The 19,577-nt window shown below is 43.0% G+C and overlaps 4 protein-coding genes across 5 annotated transcripts; 1 reads left to right on the top strand and 3 right to left on the bottom strand.

The window, feature by feature from the left end:
* Positions 1-744: 744 nt before the first annotated feature.
* On the bottom strand, positions 745-2,300 carry wal (electron transfer flavoprotein subunit alpha wal). The gene is made up of 4 exons (XM_002049180.4): positions 2,159-2,300; positions 2,035-2,099; positions 1,804-1,944; positions 745-1,732 (listed from the first exon to the last, which is right to left on the bottom strand). Exons 2-4 carry the CDS (start codon positions 2,074-2,076, stop codon positions 923-925), a joined length of 993 nt encoding a protein of 330 aa, XP_002049216.1. The 5' UTR covers positions 2,077-2,099; positions 2,159-2,300; the 3' UTR covers positions 745-922.
* An 11-nt stretch (positions 2,301-2,311) lies between these two features.
* Positions 2,312-17,606, top strand: LOC6625857 (RNA/RNP complex-1-interacting phosphatase). 2 transcript variants are annotated; one of them, XM_032437144.2, is made up of 7 exons: positions 2,318-2,460; positions 2,539-2,614; positions 3,030-3,152; positions 3,215-3,294; positions 3,353-3,399; positions 5,205-5,312; positions 5,390-6,238. In XM_032437144.2, the coding sequence occupies exons 1-7, from the start codon at positions 2,438-2,440 to the stop codon at positions 6,136-6,138; spliced, it is 1,206 nt and encodes a 401-aa protein (XP_032293035.1). In that variant the 5' UTR covers positions 2,318-2,437; the 3' UTR covers positions 6,139-6,238. The 2 variants fall into 2 exon arrangements, with proteins under 2 accessions (XP_070066695.1, XP_032293035.1); XM_070210594.1 differs by lacking the exons at positions 5,205-5,312; positions 5,390-6,238 and adding an exon at positions 17,478-17,606 and having other exon boundaries at positions 2,312-2,460.
* LOC6625067 (endoplasmic reticulum metallopeptidase 1) lies at positions 6,996-10,440 on the bottom strand. Its single transcript, XM_032437260.2, has 10 exons — positions 10,369-10,440; positions 9,627-10,306; positions 9,478-9,562; positions 9,294-9,414; positions 9,075-9,229; positions 8,630-9,013; positions 8,205-8,570; positions 8,004-8,150; positions 7,450-7,947; positions 6,996-7,394 (listed from the first exon to the last, which is right to left on the bottom strand). The coding sequence occupies exons 1-10, from the start codon at positions 10,387-10,389 to the stop codon at positions 7,233-7,235; spliced, it is 2,619 nt and encodes an 872-aa protein (XP_032293151.2). The 5' UTR covers positions 10,390-10,440; the 3' UTR covers positions 6,996-7,232.
* Positions 10,722-14,644, bottom strand: LOC6625066 (endoplasmic reticulum metallopeptidase 1). Its single transcript, XM_002049177.4, has 10 exons — positions 14,571-14,644; positions 13,827-14,506; positions 13,680-13,764; positions 13,501-13,621; positions 13,288-13,442; positions 12,725-13,108; positions 12,300-12,665; positions 12,098-12,244; positions 11,533-12,030; positions 10,722-11,473 (listed from the first exon to the last, which is right to left on the bottom strand). Exons 1-10 carry the CDS (start codon positions 14,589-14,591, stop codon positions 11,312-11,314), a joined length of 2,619 nt encoding a protein of 872 aa, XP_002049213.2. The 5' UTR covers positions 14,592-14,644; the 3' UTR covers positions 10,722-11,311.
* Positions 17,607-19,577: the final 1,971 nt, after the last annotated feature.

Below are 19,577 nucleotides of genomic sequence, written 5' to 3' on the forward strand. Positions count from 1 at the left end.
TTCGTTAGCAAGATTTTCTTGTTTCACTGAATCGCTGGCACAAAGTCATTGTGTCATTTCAGTTTATTAGCATACTTTATTGCACAATTATCAGCTGGAAATTATGAACGCGTCAAATGAGGAAAGTACTACATATATGTAGAAAAAATCTGTTGCATCTGTGTTTACATTCGAACCCCCATATTTACTATCCGCTTGAAAGTCCGCATGCGTAATGTTAACGTGCTTACTCGGAAAGCTCAATGGGATTGAATTAAGCAAATGTGTGTGGAATTATTGTTGATGGACACCAAATCATGAAGGAATTACATTAGATAGTCGGTAGAAAACTTAATTAATTGCAATGATAAGAATAATGGATTAGACTCGGCTGTTAGTGTTATGCATACCGTAGATATGGCGGTAGTCTAGAAGTATATGGCATGCTCTCGCAAATAACCGAGACACAGATAAGGTCTGAAGTGTTTTTATTCCGAAAATCGTTGCAAATTTTGTCTGTCGCATTCACAATTTCAGTTTGCCGTTACATTTACATTTTCTGTCGTCACAAAACATAACAGCCTTGACCACTGTTAACACATGCTTCTTACAGCATATTTCTGCTAATTAACACGAGCATTGCTGATAACACGTCATAATGATCTTCTAGAATAACACGCGATGCATAAGTCGCACAATCTGTCCAATTAATAAGAGCGTTTATTTTCTGAGCGCCGACATAATGAGCAACAAAAAACAACAACATTAAATAGTCAGACGTTCGGCTTAGTTTTTATTACAAAAAAGGAAAAGCAAACATTATGACAGCGCGCAGACGGGAAGCGACGGGCGGACAGTTGCCGCAAAGACTATTTTCAAATAAATGCACAATTTAAATCTTAAATTTGATAGAATCAATTAGCTTTATAGAACTAAACATTCTTTACAATTTGCCAGTTAGCTCGGGCACAGCCTTGAACAGATCCGCCACTAGACCAATATCGGCCACCTGGAAAATGGGCGCCTCGGGGTCCTTGTTGATGGCCACAATCGTTTTGGAATCCTTCATGCCGGCCAAGTGCTGAATGGCACCGGAAATGCCCACAGCTATGTATAGATCGGGCGCCACAATTTTGCCCGTCTGGCCAATTTGCAGATCGTTGGGCACAAAGCCAGCGTCGACAGCGGCACGTGAGGCGCCGACAGCTGCGCCAAACTTGTCAGCCAGATCGTAGAGCAGCTTGAAATTGTCGCCGGACTTGAGTCCACGACCGCCAGAGATAATAACCTTGGCACCCGTCAGCTCTGGGCGATCCGACTTGGTCAGCTCCTGGGACACAAACTCGGTCAGGCTGCTGGCGTAGTCGCCGGCTGGCGCTTGTTCCACGGCGCCGTTGCCGCCGCTAGTGGCAGCAGGTGGGAAGTTTGTGCCACGAACTGTAATCACCTTGACGGGATCCTTGGATTTAAGTGTAAGTATCGCATTGCCCGCATAAATGGTGCGCACAAATGTGTCCTCCGACTTGACATCGATAATCTCAGAAATGGGCGATACGTCCAGCTTGGCGGCAATACGTGGCAGCACATTCTTGCCAAACGCCGAGGCGCCAGCCAAAATGTGCGTGAACTTGAACTGCGATTGGGCGGCCAGGACCAATGGGGTCAGGGATTCGGCGGTGAAGCCCTTGAAGGCGGCATTTTCGGCGACCAAAACTTTGGTAACGCCCTCAACCTTCGCCACAGCTTCCGAAGCCTAAAATCAATGTCAAAATAGCATGATTATGCAACAAATTTAATAACAACAACAACAATAACACAACTTACGGGTCCACATTTTGTGCCTGCTACCAAAACCGTGACGTCACCGCCGATCTTCTTGGCCGCCGTAATGGTGTTCAGTGTGAGTGGATTAAGTGTCTCATTGTTGTGCTCCGCCACGACCAATGTGCTCTTGCAGCGCTGCAGCTGTAAGACGCAAATTGATTATTTAATATGTTATTAAATTTTGGTTGATCGTGCGCCATTTTATTTTGGCAATTTAATTAATATACATACAAAGCTGCTGCGCACTAGATTGCGGGTGTTGTTGGCAAACATGTTGTGCTTCTTTAAGGCTTCAACTTTTAGAAGAAAAACGAGGTTATTATAAACAATTAATGTTAATTGAATTGAAGAGTACCTGCTGCTACAGTATCAATCGCAGAAAGTCCAAAAGTCGTTTTGTCAGCTGTTCGCGCTTGGCAATATTTAGCACATTCAGCTGCTGTTAGTTAACAGCAATGCCGGCACTTAAATGCAGCAACATGGCAACGCCAAATCAGATGCTCGCCATATGCAAGTTGTGTGTGCATGTGTATATGTATACATTTGTATTTTGTATATAGCACACGGTAAAAATTCTTGCAATGTGTATAAATTGTTGTTTAGTTTCTCAACTGTAGCATAAACTTTGCAAATAATGGGCAAAGCCATTCCTGATCGGTAGGTTTGTTGGCTACGCTGCAATTTCATAACTTACAACTAAGCGTGGCATTGTTTTGGTTTCTATTCTATCTGCAGCTGGCTTAATTATCGGCCTATTGGCGAGCGGATTGCGGGTACACGCTTCATAGCATTCAAAGTGCCGCTGCGTGAGGTGAGTGCAGCCGCCCCCCGATAACTGACCCCAATAACCGGTTAGCAGGAGCAGAAGCAGCAGCAGCTGCTGCCGCCTGCGAATTGATTGATGTTGAAATGTGGACCACCGGCCGAGGGGCCCCTCTAAAAATAAATAACAAAAGGGAGCGAATTTTGTGTGTATTGCAATTATGCATAAAAGTGGCAAGTGGTACATGTTGTTCCACACACAGCAGCAGCAGCAGCAGCAGCAACATCAGCAGAAGGACCCCACGCAGCCGCATGAATATTAAATTAAATTGTTTTGGCTTAATTAAATGACGCCGTGGAGTTGCTCCTTGGCAGCTTATTAATTGTACCGCCGCCGGCCGTTGCATAAATTGAGCAATTTCAGCATGTTTTCTCCATATGTCTGATATTTGCCTTTTTCACAGAATATCAATGAGGGCATCGATGACGAGCAGCTGCGTCTGGCGCCACACTCGCTGCTGGAGTCTGTGCCAAATCTGGGCCTGATCGTTGACTTGACCAACACCAATCGCTACTACAATCCTCAGGCAAGTGCAACTGCTGTGCCACTGTGTCGCTCAACTAATTTAATTAATGCTCTCTCTTGCAGACCTTCACGGATCAAAATGTGGCGCATCAAAAGCTCATGATACCGGGCCATCAGACGCCGCCCAAGGAGCTGGCGCAAAGGTGCGTTCATTGTCAAGCGTCGACTGCTTTCAGCTAATAAACCGTTCTTTAATTGCAGATTTTGCCAGTATGTGACAAGCTTTCTGGAGGCAAATCCGGATAATGGTAAGTGCATAAATTGTTAACCACACCGCCCACTCACTGGCGCTGCTCAGCGTGCCGTGGGAACGCTTTCCCCCACATCAGCTATGCAGATGCATATCTGTCAACACAATTAGAGCTCGAAATATGCAATGAAATCATGTATATCAAAAGCGAGTCGCCGTCCACGTGTAACATGCAATTACCATGTGGAGGAGGCAGCACAGCCTCTAGATGCCTATCAGCTGCCAAGCGCACAATAAACATACCTTGCAGCCAAATAGAAATGTGGCAAGTGACCAAAAAGAAAAAAAAAAGAAAGACTATTTAACCTTTAACTGGCGCATAGAAGTGGGCGTCTCTCAGAGTCTGTTCCCGGTCTCAGTTCCAAGTGGCAGGCAAAAAGATCTAGCGGGATCTTTTTCAGTCGGATGCAACTGACTGCGCAATACTCCGTTCTCAACAGGTTAATAGGAGTCTTCTTGAACTCCTCCAGAACTGGCTGCGAATTGTGTAGGCTGAATTGTAGGCACGGCGCGAGCTTTAAAGGGTGAGATGTCGAATTTCGCCTTTAAAGTAAACGGGCTTTAACCTAGTTTTAATAATTATAATTAAACAAAAATATTTTTAACGCCATCGAATGTTCCGCGTTGCCAACCAGCGAAAAGGTCCATAATCAGGGTTGTTTGTCTTATGTTAACAGATTACAGATTACGAATAGTGGGATTGCCCAAAAATAAAAATCCCACTGTCTGCGCTGCATTTTACAACTGCCAAGCAAATAAATCGCGCACAAGGCAAGAAATCAATAAGTACGTATATGAGAAAAATGCAAGGTGGTCGGCACTTGTCCATGTGCCCATAAAAGCAGCAGGGCTCATTCGTTTGACAGTGGGGCAAACAACTCGCTGCTCTAAAATAGCTTTAGCTATGAGTCGCCAGTGTTGCCATACTGCTAGCATTCAAAATATTGCTCAACAAATGCACGTGTGAAAAATACTGGTAATTAGGCGTGGTGATATGCATAGTCTGCCAGCTTAATGCATGTTGCTATAACAACAAAATACTCTATCCCATAAGTGCTTAACTTTAGTATGGTTTAGCCAGACAGCATTGTTCGTAATTGCCGGGCTGTCTGGAGTGCTGATATATGTGAAATTCATTGAGCGGGTAATCATATTGCCCATTGTGCACCCGATTGCGACACAAGGATGCTGTTGCATTGCTCTTGTTGCAAGTTGGCTTAAACGCAACCAAAAACATGACGTACAACTGGCAGTTTCGACTGGCCGCAGCCATAGCACCCGCATAGCGCACCACCACAAAACGACTTTTTGCTGCATCCTTCCCCCGCACGACCGACATGTTTTTTGTTGTTGCTTGTATGAAATTTATTGCCAATGTTGTGCATATTGGCATTGCGCGCGCTGTTTTCTAGATTTAGCTCAGGTCGCCGCTTCTGCTTTAATACCAATTGCTCCTGCTACCCCTCTACCTGAAAGCACAGTCAGAGCTATGCAGAGACGCAGCCGGTTTGGCGACTCGGCGTGGGCGAGCCGCGGCGAGGTGAGGCGAGGCGCATTCCTGTGGCTGGCTGGCTTTGAAATGAAATTTGTAGCAATTTGTGGCGACATGAAGCTGCCAGCGGCAGCTAAATGCTTTCTCTGCCCTAAACAGTAACCGAGCCCCAAAAAAAGAAACGTGTCAACCCATTTAGGCAGTGCATGAATTTAATGTAGAATTTCCAACTGACAGATCATGATGCTTGTCATTTAAATACAAATAATTACAATAGACAAGAGGAACTCTCCAAATACTCCACTTTACAGACAAACTCATTGGCGTGCACTGCACACACGGCGTAAATCGTACCGGCTATCTGATCTGCTACTTTATGATCACCAAGATGAATATGTCGCCCAAATTGGCCATACAGAGTGCGTAAATCAATGAACAGAAAGCTTCAACTAAGCCAAAAGAAACAGCTGCTAATAATCCCAATTTCGACTTGCAGCTTTTGCCGATGCGCGTGGCCACAAAATTGAGCGTGAAAACTACACAAAGTCGTTACGGCATCTGGATTCCACACCAGATCGGACCAGACAGCATAGTGAGAGCAGCAGCCACAGAGGGGGTAGACACAGGCCACGGGATGAGCCGCATGAGACTCGCATTGAGAGGCGCTACGATGACAAATCTGAAAATTGGCGTAATCGTCAACAGGATCAGAATGGCTGGCAACAGCGGCCGCCGCTGCCGCAGCCGCAGCAGCAAAGCCAGCAATGGCGCAATCCCAGAAATGATAGCCAAAATAATGGCTGGCAGCAGCAGCAGCAGCATCGGCAGCCGCAGCGCTGGCGTCAGGAGGCCCACAGCGAGGAGACGGCTCATAAGCAAATACGACACAACGATTATCAGGCGGCAGACAATGGACGCTATCGGGAGCAAAGCAATTGGCAGCCCAGGCAGAACAATCGCCTTCGCCATGTGGAAGATCAAGGATATGGCAGAAGCAGCAACGGCAGCTACAACAATTACCGCAGGTACAACAATAACAACAGCAGCAACAATAACAACAACAACTACCACAGTAGCTTCAGCAGCAGAAGCGACAACTATAACAACTACAGTAGAAACAGCAGCTACAACAACAACTACAGTAGAAACAACAACTACAATAACTACAGCAGAGGCAACAACTATAAGCGGCAGGATAGTAGACCGCACTCCAATCGCTATCAATATTTGACTGACCAGGAATAGCTTTGATTGTTGGCTATTTAGGATTTGGCGTTCAGTAATTGGTCCTGCCTGATTCTGTACATTTTCGTTTCGTAATAAATTCCAGTCCTCTGTTGGCCAATTTGTTGTAAATTATTGTCCATTAGGCATCCCCCTCGTCACGGCCGTGTTTCCGTGGCAACAACAATTAAAATTCATTTTCAACATGGCCAAAAGCCGCGGGTGCCGGCTCAATCTGTGCAGCAGTTAACAAGCGGCAGATCGCAGTAGATCGTGTGAAGATACATTCAAAAATTTGCATATACCATATGCCTTTTGCTCCTCATGCCCAGCCGAGAGTCGCCAGAGACTTGAGAGCGAGATAAGCGTAAAGCGAAGAGTGGCGTGAAATTCCTGGAAATTAGTGCGTCGCCGGGGGCAAGCGGCTTCTGTGTCAAACAAATGTCAAAAAGCTCTACAGATGCGTCAGTGGACATGCGTACGTATACATATATGAGCCAGTGTGTCGTTATGTGTGTCCAATTGTCGTCGACGTTAAGTGGCACAGTGGGCGCCACAGTTGATTTGTGCGCTCAAAATTCATGGCACAGCTGCACTTGCTTTGCCCACATCTGACAACCGGTTTAACCGGCTGTCAAACTTGATTTTCCTTGCCTCAGCTCTGATCTAGTTATCAAACTGTTAAATATTTTCGCAGGATTGTCAGTGCTGCCATGTTTAAGTGCATTAGTGCATTGCATTGTAAATGCCTTTTAACTTCATGTTAAAATTTATCTTCACACCAAATGAAAAAAATTCAAATAAATTGTGTTAATAGAGCTCCGAGTTTTTGAGCCGAGAAAGTGCACATTTGTTTTTTGTAATGTCTTGTTGGGATTTGTTATTTATTTTTCTGTCCGATATTACCCGTTGTGTGCACTAAATTCAAAAGAAACTAAGGGCTCGCCATGGCCATATTCTTACTGTTGCAGTGCCTATGCTCAGGAATTGAGCTGCTCGAATGGGTAGCTGTTTAATTTGATATATATATGTATATATTGAATACAGCTAATCGCCCGCAGCACTTATATCATTTAATGGCTGCTTAATTGGGTTTTAGCGCTTCATTTACAGTACTAGAAAATGTACCTATCATATGACGAGGGCCAATCGACAAGCACTGCATAGTCTGGAAATGATTCTGCGAACTCCAAACTGAGTGCATCTCCTTTGCTTCCTATGTAATGACCCGATACGCCCAATTGGAATAGTGGCACGTTGAAGTCTCCATTGGGTTTCTATAATAGAATGCTATGCTCATCGTGTTCAATTACGTAAACTATTCCAACTTACCGAAATGTCCAGATAGAATTCCAGGGGTGAGGTATCTATGCCATACGTAAAGTAGATATGGTATGATAGTGGATGGGGTGGGGGATCCTCGAGGTAACTGCGCTCAAAAGACCAGTCGCTCACGGCTACGAAGTCATCTTCATAGGGCTGAATGAACAGGCTCATATGATCCGGGCCCACCAATTTGAATTCAAAGCGCGCCGTTGTATTGTTCTCCAGTATGGTTTTACTTAAAAGCGTCAGTTCTGTTTTAGCTGGTGGTTCAATGGGTTTCTCCCGAGGCAACCATACACCCTCCAGGCGATTGTCGACCCAACGTTCATCGTATAATGGTACTCCGCACATCATGTGCTTGTCGCAGTCGTGTATCATATTCTCGGCACCTGCCATGCGCATCATCATTGGTGCCGCCTCGCGTCGATCTTGGAAACTAAACAGATAACCGGACTCGTCCTTGCTAATGGTGCCATCGTACTCGTAAAAGATTTTGCGCACATGCTGGCAAATGGAATGTATTAGATAAGATAACGACCAATCAATAGATCAGTAAATACCTGATAGGACACCCGCTCGCTGCTCGCCTTGGGGCGATAGGGAAAACCGATTTGAGTGCCAGTGGCGAGAATCACAGTAATCGCAGTTACTGACAGTATGCAAAGCACGATTAGATAAGGACGACGGAACATGTTGATCAGGGGCATCTACGCGTGCAATCCATTAGCTTCTAATCGGAAAATTGATAGGTGCTAACTTACCAAGAAGCCAAAGGACATAATCGCACCCAAAGCAGCCAAGAGAGAAATAACCAGATCTGGATTCATGGAGCTGCCGGCACGACCACTCATTGGTATCACCACGACAAGGAAGAGGTAGATGCGATAGCTGCTGTACAGGAAAGGCATCACCTGGCTAAGCATTAGCAGGCCCGTCCAACTGTACCCACGATCATGGAACGTCGTCAATAGATTAAGTGCCAAGGAACTGCCATAGAAGATAATCAGAATTGTGATAATATAGACGGAACGCAAGCCATAGGCGGTCAATCCTATAGCCAGAAGAGCCAAAACGACGGCCCAACTATGCAAAGCCAGTTGCAGGTGATGGGGAAAAGGCAACTTATTCTGAAAGGACTAAAGCTTAGACGCTGCGAGGAGTTTAACTTATCAACCTGCACACTCACCTTCCTTTTCAGCTGATAGTAGATTGTGATGGGCAGACTCATTCCGATAAGCGAAGGGCAGACATAAAGACCGATCAGAAGCGATAGAGAGCTGAAGTAGGTCAAGGACGAGCCGAAGCTGTCGAAGATACAGGCAACTAGCAGAGGCAGCGCCAGGCCTAGCACCAGGGCCAGAATCTGTAGAGCCAGCAGTATCGAAATGCGCTTCAGGACGTGAACAAGGGACAGACTGGAAACAGCTGACATGCGCCACATAGAGATGAAAACCAGGATGAGCATAGTTACAGCCGCGCAGTAGTTCAATATTTGGCCAGTTTGGTCCGAGTAGCTGATGAAAAACAGGCCCAGAAAGTCAAAGAAAACTGCGTGTCCTTCTTCATGTGCCTGTGTTTAAGGTGGAAGCTATACCAAGTCCTGTTCATATAATAACAAACTGAAATGTTACCTCTGTGTCGTGCAATTCGGTTGCATTCGCCAAAGCGCGCACTAGACTGAGAATATTATCACCCGTATTTTGCATCGCGCCGCGGGGAATCACATCAATGCGATCGTACTTGGTGTGATAGATATAGCCATTGATCACCTGGGCTATGTCGAGGCCTAAACAGTCAACGAAATAAGTTAAAACTGTTTAAGAAGATATTAGCTTAATTTCTGGAAATACCTGGTATATGGCCATATTGCACAAAGGCAGCGAAATCTGTATCCGATGGAATCACGCCCGACTGAAACACTTCCTCGCCCAAGGTTGTGGCAAATGGGTGCTTGGCGCTCTTCTTGTAGTACTGTAAGAACGTGAAAGGTCTTAGAGCAATGCATTAACTCAAGAGTGCCCTTTAGGTTCTTACATCAACAAGCCACGGATGGGAGGGTCCACTTTGAAACAGAATGTCGCGTCCCCCGCTGCCCGCACAGTCCAAATTGACGACAGCTCTGCAAATGCAGTTCTTGAATTGGAATTTTCCTAATAAAAAAGTTGAACTAATCCGCAACATACTTGCAATTCGGTGCCCATTTGTGTTGCGTAATAAAACCATGGGATGCCTGCAATGCAGTTTCCTCAGCTCCGTTGAATAGGAAGACAACGGGATGCTCGAAGGGCTGCTGTGTTGTTGCCATCACACGCAGCACCTCCAACATGGTGGCCACCATGAAGCCATCGTCACCTGCTGCCGGGGAAGTTGGCTGCGAATCAAAATGGCTGTTTACCAGTAGATAAGACTCGCTTGTCGAGTTCTTCGAGCTCAATTTCACAATTATATTCTGCACGCCCTGGTACATGTTGAGCATGTTGCTGTATCTGAGTGCGCCCGAGGGACGCTGAATGTCTATCTCCATGGTGAAATAGTCTTGGCGTAGAACCTTTCTGATCTCCACTAGTTCGTTGAGCAAAAAAAGCACAGTGTCCACCTCATTGGCAGTGCTGCCCACCACCTTGGGTCCAATATTAACCAGATTGTTGAGCGTGTTGTAGGCGCGATCTCCGATGAATTCGCCTTTATTGTCATCCTCGATGGTCAGCGCTGTGGGCAGGCGATAGAAGAGCGGTATTACCACTGCGAAGAAGAGTAGGACCCAGAAGAGCAGGAATCCAGTGCCAAAGTACCAGGGTGGCCTTACGTTGATATCCTTTCTGGCCAGATCTTTGGAGAGCACATTGCCATTTTCTTCCGATATCTGCGCGTTAGTTTCATAGTTAGCACAAATGATTCACTTGTTGTTGGCATTGAAGCCTTTACCAGATAATCCTCATCGCTCATTTTTGCTAACTATTTGGTTTTTTCCGTACTGAACCCAGCGTTTCGAATTGCTCAACTAGCAGAACCACCCAAATGTAACACTCTTTTATAGCATGGAAAAGAATAGTCATAAAATCGGGGTTTCTGGTCAAAAATTTTAAAAATATATATTTTTATAGCGCCAATGATTCAGTTTAAAATTGATAACAATAAATGCGAGGGCGGTTCAATGCCAATAAATGATAAATAAAAAAAAAAAATAAACGACAAGGACCACTAAACAAGGGAAATGAAATAAAAATAGCAATACTTATATTAAATCATATTATATTATTTTTATTTATGCATACATAATATCTAAATTGTTTTACATTGTGTGAAAATACATAAGATTTTTGCTAGCATCTCAAATAATCGCAACTTTTCCAACTGCCCTCGTTAGCCAAATTTACAGCCATGATTAAAAGAAGCACGCTTAAAATGACGGCCGCGGTCATGATGATATGGAACATGCACGCCATAAGATTTTGAAAATAAGCCATAATCTGCTGTCATAAATATATATAATCGGGTTTAATCTGAAAATTTAATTTTGGTACGCCAATGTCTGTCTGTTGCAGTCTAATCAGTCATCACTCTACGGATAATTCCAGCTGCTGCACAAGTTCCCAGGAAATGTTTAAACAAATATACGTAGTGCTTGCGAACTGCTTAGCTTATCGGCTGGTAGACTTCATGTATTTTTATTACCATATTGATTAAAACACTATCGCATAATAATAGGCTAATAGGAACTTTCGGCAATGCTTTTACGTAACAAGTGATTCCCCATCATGACGCAGTCTTAGTCATCCCATGATGCTTCCGTTCGACCCCCAAGAAGGTTCACACGACCCCAGACTAAAGCATTTTATATGTTCGAAATTGCTTAGAGTTAAATTATTTAGAATATATATCTTTGATATAGGGAAGGCCAATCGGTTATGACTGCATACAAGGGAAATGTTGAGGCGAACTTTACGCTATGCTCGTCGCCTTTGTTTCCAATATAGTGCGACGATACGCCTAGTTGGAACAGCGGCACATTGAAGTCCCCATTCGGTTTCTATATAATGCAAATATACTAAGCATAAAGATCTAAAAGGAATTATACAATTTACTTACTGTAAGATCGAGACTAAACTCGAGCAGTGCATTACTTCCATAGGTAATAAACATGTGATAGGACAGCGGAAAAGCTGGCTTTTGCTTCAGGTAACTCCGGGAGAAGGACCAGTCGCTCACAGTGACATAATCATCTTCATAGGCTTGCACAAACAAGCTCAAATAGTTCGGTCCCGTCAAGCGGAATTTAAAGCGCACAGTTTTCGTATCATTCAACACTGTTTTGCTCAACAGCTCCAGATTGGCTGGTTTTGGTGGCACGATGGGCTCTTCACGTGGCAGCCACATGCCCTGCAAACGATTGCCCACCCAGCGTTCATCGAACAGAGGCACCCCGCACATCATGTGTGCATCGCAATTGGACGTCTGGCTAATCGCGCCAGTTAGATTCACGCCGGGAAACGCTTGTGCTTGACGTCTATCCTGGAAATTGAACAAGTAGCCGGAGTCATCCTTGCTTACGCTGCCGTCGTACTCGTAAAAGATTCGGCGCACGTGCTGGTGTAAAGAATACAGATTATGTGTATAAGAACTAGAACTTGTCGCAGTTTGTTGCCCAAAATACCTGATAAGCTACTCGGGCACTGTTGGTCCTTTGGCGATAGGGAAAACCGATCTGAGTGCCACAGGCTAGGAATATCGTAACGCCCGTAACCAGCAACAGGGTGAGCAATACCGACCAGGGTCGCCGGAAAATGTTGGTCAATGGCAGCTGAAGAGACATACGATAATGGAGCTGCATGGGCAAACAATTGAAGCTGACTCACCAAAAATCCAAAGGAAGTCACTGCGCCCAGCGCTGCCAAAGCAGCAATAGTTGTGTCCGGATTGGAGGCGCTGCCGGACCGACCATTCATGGGCGTCAGCACCACAATGAATGTGTAGAAGAGGTAGCTACTGTACAGGAAAGGCATCACCTGGCTAGCTATGACCAGGCCAGCCCAACTGTAGCCACGATCGTGGAACGTCGTCAGGAGATTTAGGGCCAGCGAAATGCCATAGAATATAATCAGAATTGTGATAATATAGATGGAGCGCAAGCCATAGGCTGTTCCTCCTATGGCCAGAAGAGTCAAAACAACGGCCCAGCTATGCAAAGCCAGTTGCAGGTGATATGTGATTGGTAATTTATTCTAGTAATGATAAATATCGAGTGGGCACCTAAATCAACTGAAATAATTTATGTACTCACGTTCTGCTGCGACTGATAGTAAATTGTGATCGGCAGACCGAGACCAATTAGCGCCGGGCATATATACAAACCGATCAGAAGCGCTGGAGTGCTAAAGTAGGTCAACGACAAGCCAAAGCTGTCGAAAACATATGCTATTAGCATGGGCAGTCCCAGGGCCAAGACGAAGGCTATAATCTGTAGAATCACTAGAATTATAAGACGCTGCCAGACACCACATGAGCACAGCCGAGAAACGGCTGACATGCGCCACACAGAGATGAAAACCAGGATGAGCGTGGCTCCTGCTACGCAGTAGTTCAAAGTTTTGCCCGTTTCCTCGGAATAGTTGACGACAAACAGGCCCAAGAAGTCAAAGTATACAGCTTGGCCATTTTTATATGCCTGTTGATGGATTATAAAAAGTTAGCGTATTTGTACAAAGAGTTTGTTCTGACCCACTGATAACTTTAAAGGGTCTGGTTCAAATTCAATAATGAACGTCAAATTTTATAAATAATTTGAACTTCCTATAGTCATTAATATCTTACAAAGATAAAGTTGATAAGGCTTTATTTGCTTACCTCCACATCGTGCAATTCGGTTGCGTTTGCCAAATTGCGCACTAAACTAAGAAGATTATCGCCCGTGTTTTGAATAGAGCCGCGAGGAATAACATCGATACGATCGTATTTGGTGTGGTATATAAAGCCATTGATGGCCTGGCCCATGTCAACACCTGTACAGTAAAACATTTTGTTGATAAACATTTTCATGTTAACAAATACGTGCCTAACCTGGAATATTGCCGTATCGTGTGAAAATACGATAGTCCGTATCGGACGGCACAAGACCCATTTGGAAGATTTCCTCAGCCAGGGTGGTGGCGAAAGGATGTTTCGCACTCTCTTTGTAATGCTGTGAAAAGATTGGGATTGTGTAATTGTGAGAGTTTAACAGGTTTAAGAGCTCTTACAGTGGCTAGCCAGGCGTGTGAGGGGCCAGTTTGGAATAAAATCTCGCGTCCACCACTGCCCGCGGCATCCAAATTGACGACAGCTCTGCGAATGCAGTTTATGAATTGGAATCTTCCTTTTAACTTGAACTAACCCCAAAAACATACTTGCAATTTGGAGCCCATTTGTGCTGCGTGATGAAACCGTGCGAGGCCTGCATGCCCATTTCCTCGTCTCCGTTGAACAAAAAGACGACGGAATGTTCGAAGGGCTGTCTGGTTGTGGCCATCACACGCAGCACCTCCAGCATGGTGGCCACCATGAAGCCATCGTCACCAGCTGCTGGGGAATTTGCCACTGAGTCGAAGTGGCTGTTGACCAGAAGGTACGACTCGCTGGTGGATCTCTTTGGGCTCAGCTTGACCACAATATTCTGTACTCCTTGATACATCTCAAGCATGTCATAGTAGATGTGCGAGCCCGTTGTTTTCTGTATGTCAATCTCCAAGGTGAACAGCTCCTCAAGCAGCTCTTTCTTGATACCAGCTATTTCATTTAGCAGATAAGCTACTGCATCCACCTCATTGGCATTGCTGCCCGTCACCTTGGGTCCAATGTTCACCAGATTGTTGAGCGTGTTGTAGGCGCGATCACCGATAAATTCGCCTTTATTGTCATCCTCGACGGTCAGCGATGTGGGCAGGCGATAGAAGAGCGGTATTACCACTGCGAAGAAGAGTAGGACCCAGAAGAGCAGGAATCCAGGGCCCAAGTACCAGGGTGGCCTTATGTTGATATCCTTTCTGGCCAGTTTCCTAGATAATCCGACGCCATCCTCCTCCATAATCTGCAAATGATGTGCAAACACATAAGTTGAAAATTGTCGGAATTATTAATTTTAAATGTGTTACAAGTTTATCCTTATCGCTCATGCTCGATAGCTAGGTTTTTCTGCAGTTGTGAGTTCCGCGGGTTCACAAGTGAAACTACACAGTTCGGGTGAAACGTTTGAACAATTTATAGTAGTCTGGAAAGGTATCATAAAGTCGGTGCTTCAATAAATAATCAATTTAAAATACATACATTTATTACGCCCATTAGCTTATTGCCTTCCAATGGAAGCTCGTGGCAGATCGTAATCGTGTGTGAATTTTGGTGACTATCCAAATTTGTATACCCTGTGCTCACAAATGATGGGTATACACAGGTAGCTATAGAATACATCTAAATTAAAAGGAACTTAGATAGTTCTTTAGTAATATTAGTTCTAGATAATTTTTTTTAGAAATATTCGGCAAAAGTTTCAATTAGAATTCCATTTTTAAAGAAAATGTCCCTTTGATTATAAAGTGACATATTTGATCATAGTATAAACATATCCTGTATAATTTATTTCTAGTGCTCTTATAAACGCTAGAAAGTTAAATTGAACCATTTTCCTTCAAAAGCCTTCGCTATTCCAATCTATCCAGGGCAACTCGTAGTCGAGTACTCCCCACTAGATCATAATTGTTAATGAAAATATTGTTGTTGCTGGAAAAAAAAGTAACATCTAATTTGAAATATATATCAAAATGCAGGTTATCGTTCTTGTATGTTATATTGAGTTTTAACTGTATCCATGGAGGGTCTTTATGCTTATATTGTAATCAAAATGTTGTCCAAAACCAAAGTGTTTGTTTGCCCTTTGATAAGATTGGCGCAAATTCAAATAATCATAAAAATTATGCTCGATAGAAATGATGAACAACATAGTTTTGATTCTTGCAAATGAATTTATTCCAATTGATTCGGTGCAAGCGAATAAATATATTTTACTCGAAGATGCTAAATCGATAAAAAAAATTAGAATAAAGTCTGATATCTTTATGATCTGATTTTAAGATATCCAGTAAATTGATTTTTGTATGAAAGATGTCCCGATATTATTATAGTTCCTCAGAGGGAGATATTTAACACAGCTCGTATAATTCTTATTTTTATACTTTCCATGATACTTAATTTATATGGCTAATATTTTTATACCCTGAACCCATTGAAAATGGGTATAAGGGTTCATTGTATATGTGGAAAAGCCAAATGTATGTAACAGGCAGATGGAAGCATCTCCGACCCCATAAAGTATATATGTTCTTGATCAGCATCAATAGCCGAGTCGATCTAGCCATGTCCCTCAGTCTGTCCGTCGTCCGTCCGTCCGTCCGTATGTATGTATGAACGCAAGGATTTCAGAACATATAAGAGCTAGAGAAATTTTAGATGTAGATGCTCCTACTGCCTGCGCAGATTGAGTTAATTTCCGATAATCGATAACTTACTCCGTTTCCAAACTATTTTTGGGCAATTTTGGTAAATAATAAGAGCTAGAGTCACGAAACATGATATGTTACTTTTAAAATAGAATATATATATGCATTTGATGTTGGAAGAAGAGGGTTCAGGGTACCCCCTAACTTGTTATATAATGGATCGTGAATTAAACTAAAATTGATTTCGCTTCGCATCGAATTTGAAGAAATATTTAAAAAAAACTCATCTGGCAACTTATTTGTGCATTGCGCCCATTGTACTGTGCCCTGTCCCTGTCATATTGACGGCCTCTGATCGTTTCATTATTTCGTCATGGTGGTCAAATGTCAACTTATTAGCATAAATGTGGCTGCTGTCGCCGTTTATCGGAGCCCGATCTTATCTCGGGACGATCGCCAATTGTCTTTGTTGTCGTTGCTGTTGTTGTTGTTGTTGTTGTTGCGCACAGGACCTGCGACAGCGACAAATCGTTGCCCATTACAATGGGCCTTGTGCAGAAGCTGGGCTGGGGGCATGGACAGTGGCAGTGGCAGAGGCAGTGGCAGTGGAAGGGGCAGTGGCAGTGGCAGGGGCAGTGGCAGACACCGGCGGCGATGCAATCGAGTTGATGTTGATGTTGGATCTGATCGGACTGCCCCGATAAACGCCTCGTGTGGCATGTGGCATGTGGCGTGAAGTTGTTTGTTGCGCTTAATTGGATAGCATTTCGTTTGGTTTGTGTGCCGGGCTATATTTAGCAACTGACTGACCCAAAGATGTCTGCCATAAGGCTAACGGGCTGGCAAAAGTCTACTGCCAAGGCATTTCAAATCGAAGGTCCCAGCTGAAGTGTGAAGACTCTTAATTTGGGTTGACAAAGGAGATTTGAGTAGTGGCTAAAATTCTAATTAAATTCTGACGAGGACGAAACGCACCTTAAATATTATTTTTGGTCATTTTACCAAAATATTATTATTATATTTATATAATTGTTATGCATCTATTTTTATTATTATTATACTTAATATATAATCTGAGTCTATTGGGTTTTTCTATAATAGTTCGTTTATGATACTTTTATTTCTGATTGTCTGTCTTTGTTTTAGTTTTTGTACATTTTTATTTGTGTTTTTCCAAATACTATAAGTAATTGTTGTTGCTTTTCTTTGAAATTTTTTCCTTACTAAGAATTGACGTGAATGCTTCATTCAAAACCACAATCATAAATCGAATATTGAAAACTCAGATATAATGATTTATTATTTTCTGATTAAAGAAATATAGTATATGCATATTGTGCCAAAACAAATTGTAAATTCACTTAATCAACACAAAAGTGCTTGAACAATATAAATGCATAAATTCTAGATAGTATAATGTGCAGACATTTCCTTTTGACAATTATAATATTCCAGACGATTTTCAAAATGCGTTACCTATATCTATATTTGAATTGTGCGAGATTGTGTTATATATTGAGTACTATTTTAAGCAATATAATCAAGTATTCTTTCTATTTTTTCACACAGGCTTTTTAATCTTTAAACACACATGATATTTGGCATTGATTGCGACTTCAGAGCAGTTCCGGAATTCCCGAAAAAAAAAAAAAACATTTAAGAAACATTTGGTCATGCCGCCAGTGACACAGTCCGCATGCCTCCACCAACAAGCTCGTTGCCGTCATAAATTGCAAAATCAACCAAAAATTGCCAATTGTCAGGTTGCCCGATTTTTTATGATATTTTATTTCTTTATGGCCCAAGCGCTGAGCGCTGAGCGTCTGGAAAGTGTGGCCAATTTTCGCTGGCTGTGCGATGGTCATTTATCTTAGCATAAGTTGGAGCGTGATAATTGCATTGGATGGAGCCGGAGATTGTGGGGCTAAAGAAGAGCGAAGCGAGGCCACTTTGAAGTTCGCTGCCGACAATTAGGCATGCCACATAAATTTGCACCTCATAGGAGCAGGCTACAGAGGCGAGTCGCCAGAGTTGCAGCATTGATTTAAATAAATAGCATTTAAAGAGCATTCACAAATCGGGAACCAAGTGCCAGGCTAGCGCCCAAAAAAAAAAAAGAGGTTCTATAGCAAGCCAAACACTCAAAGAGACCTCAGCCAAACTGCAATTAGCTGCGAGTTGCGATTGCAGACCACAAACAATCCCATACCCAATGGACAGAGAACCAACAAAGCGTGCAGTCAATCATGCGGCAATGTGGAATCAGAGAATTGCCTTTGGGGCAGGCCTTTCAATTGTTGCCCCTTGCCCTTTACGTGTGTCAGTGTGTGTCCAGCCTGGGGCATGTGATATGTGATGCATGCGGCTCACATGTCTGCCTGATAAAAGGGTCAGACATTGCATTCAACGTGCCACAGCTGAGCGCACCAGATAATCCCCCCCATTGTTATGGTAGGCACAGAGGGCAGGCTATTGCTGAGGTGTACGTTTAAATTTGTCATCTCGCTTACAGTTGGGTAGACTTAAAGGGCTAACGCTTCACAAATGACCAAATGCGAAATAGGGGCTCGTTTGCTGGAATAGCTGGGTTAGGTTATTAAGTAGCACAGTCAGCCACAGATTAGAAGTTAATGACGGCTCAAAACTGTAAAGTGAAAATTTGGGAAAAACAGGGAAATACAATTTAAGACTTGGGTTATTTTAGAAATTTCGATTTTATATAGGTTTTGTTAAAGAATGAAGTTCGCAATGTGTAGGATTAATTCAGCACCGAAACATTCTCTATAAAAAGTTGGCTTGGGTTAGGATTGTATAAAAGTGAAAAAGTTTAAACTCGCAAGACAAGAATTTACCTGAAAAATACTAGAATGACATTAATATAGCTGAAATTTTTAATTAGAGATCATTTTAGAAACGGTGCGTTTCTAGAGAAATAAGAAGTTCTACTTGTAAGAACTGGAATAGATTTTAATAGTAGTCGATTGAGTTTTAAACAGAAGTTATGAATAATAAAGCAGCTATAAATAAATATACTAAAACTTGAGATTTTCAGCAGGTAAGCTACTCAGTGATAAAATCGTTGAGCTGAAATGTTCGATACCTTATCAAAAAATTACTCAGAACCCTAAACAAACGGAAGCTTAAAAGCTAATAGAGGTGAGGAGTTCAGCTTCAGTTATTGGATGGCTAGCCTGTTGTAACCCAAACGAATAATCATATAGAAGCGAAATCCAGATACATGAACATCTGCTGCGATTACCAAAACTGCAACTTAACCAAAGGCAGCAAATACTGGATTTATATTGAGTTTGATCCGCCCCATGCCCTCGTATCGATTTGCGAAACACTTGCCACTTATCGCATTACACAATCTTAATTAAAAGCCGCCCTGCTGCAGGAATAAAAACAAATGTTTACTTTAAAGTCGATTGTAATCTGTTGGCTTCGGTTTGTCTACAGAGAAAAAAAAGAATAGTAACTTACGTCTTCGGAGCAGAAAAATATACTTATCTACAAACAAGTCTCTTCAACGAAGTCTATAAAATGGTCGAGGTATTGATATTGATATACAAACATTGTCAAAACTTTAACGGACTATAGCTCGGCTAAATGACATCCGATCCTGGATAGAAATACCACCTCAGACTGGTGGAGATCTATTGAATCGAT

This window comes from Drosophila virilis, chromosome 5 (genome assembly GCF_030788295.1).
Source record: "Drosophila virilis strain 15010-1051.87 chromosome 5, Dvir_AGI_RSII-ME, whole genome shotgun sequence".
Classification (NCBI taxonomy): domain Eukaryota; kingdom Metazoa; phylum Arthropoda; class Insecta; order Diptera; family Drosophilidae; genus Drosophila; species Drosophila virilis.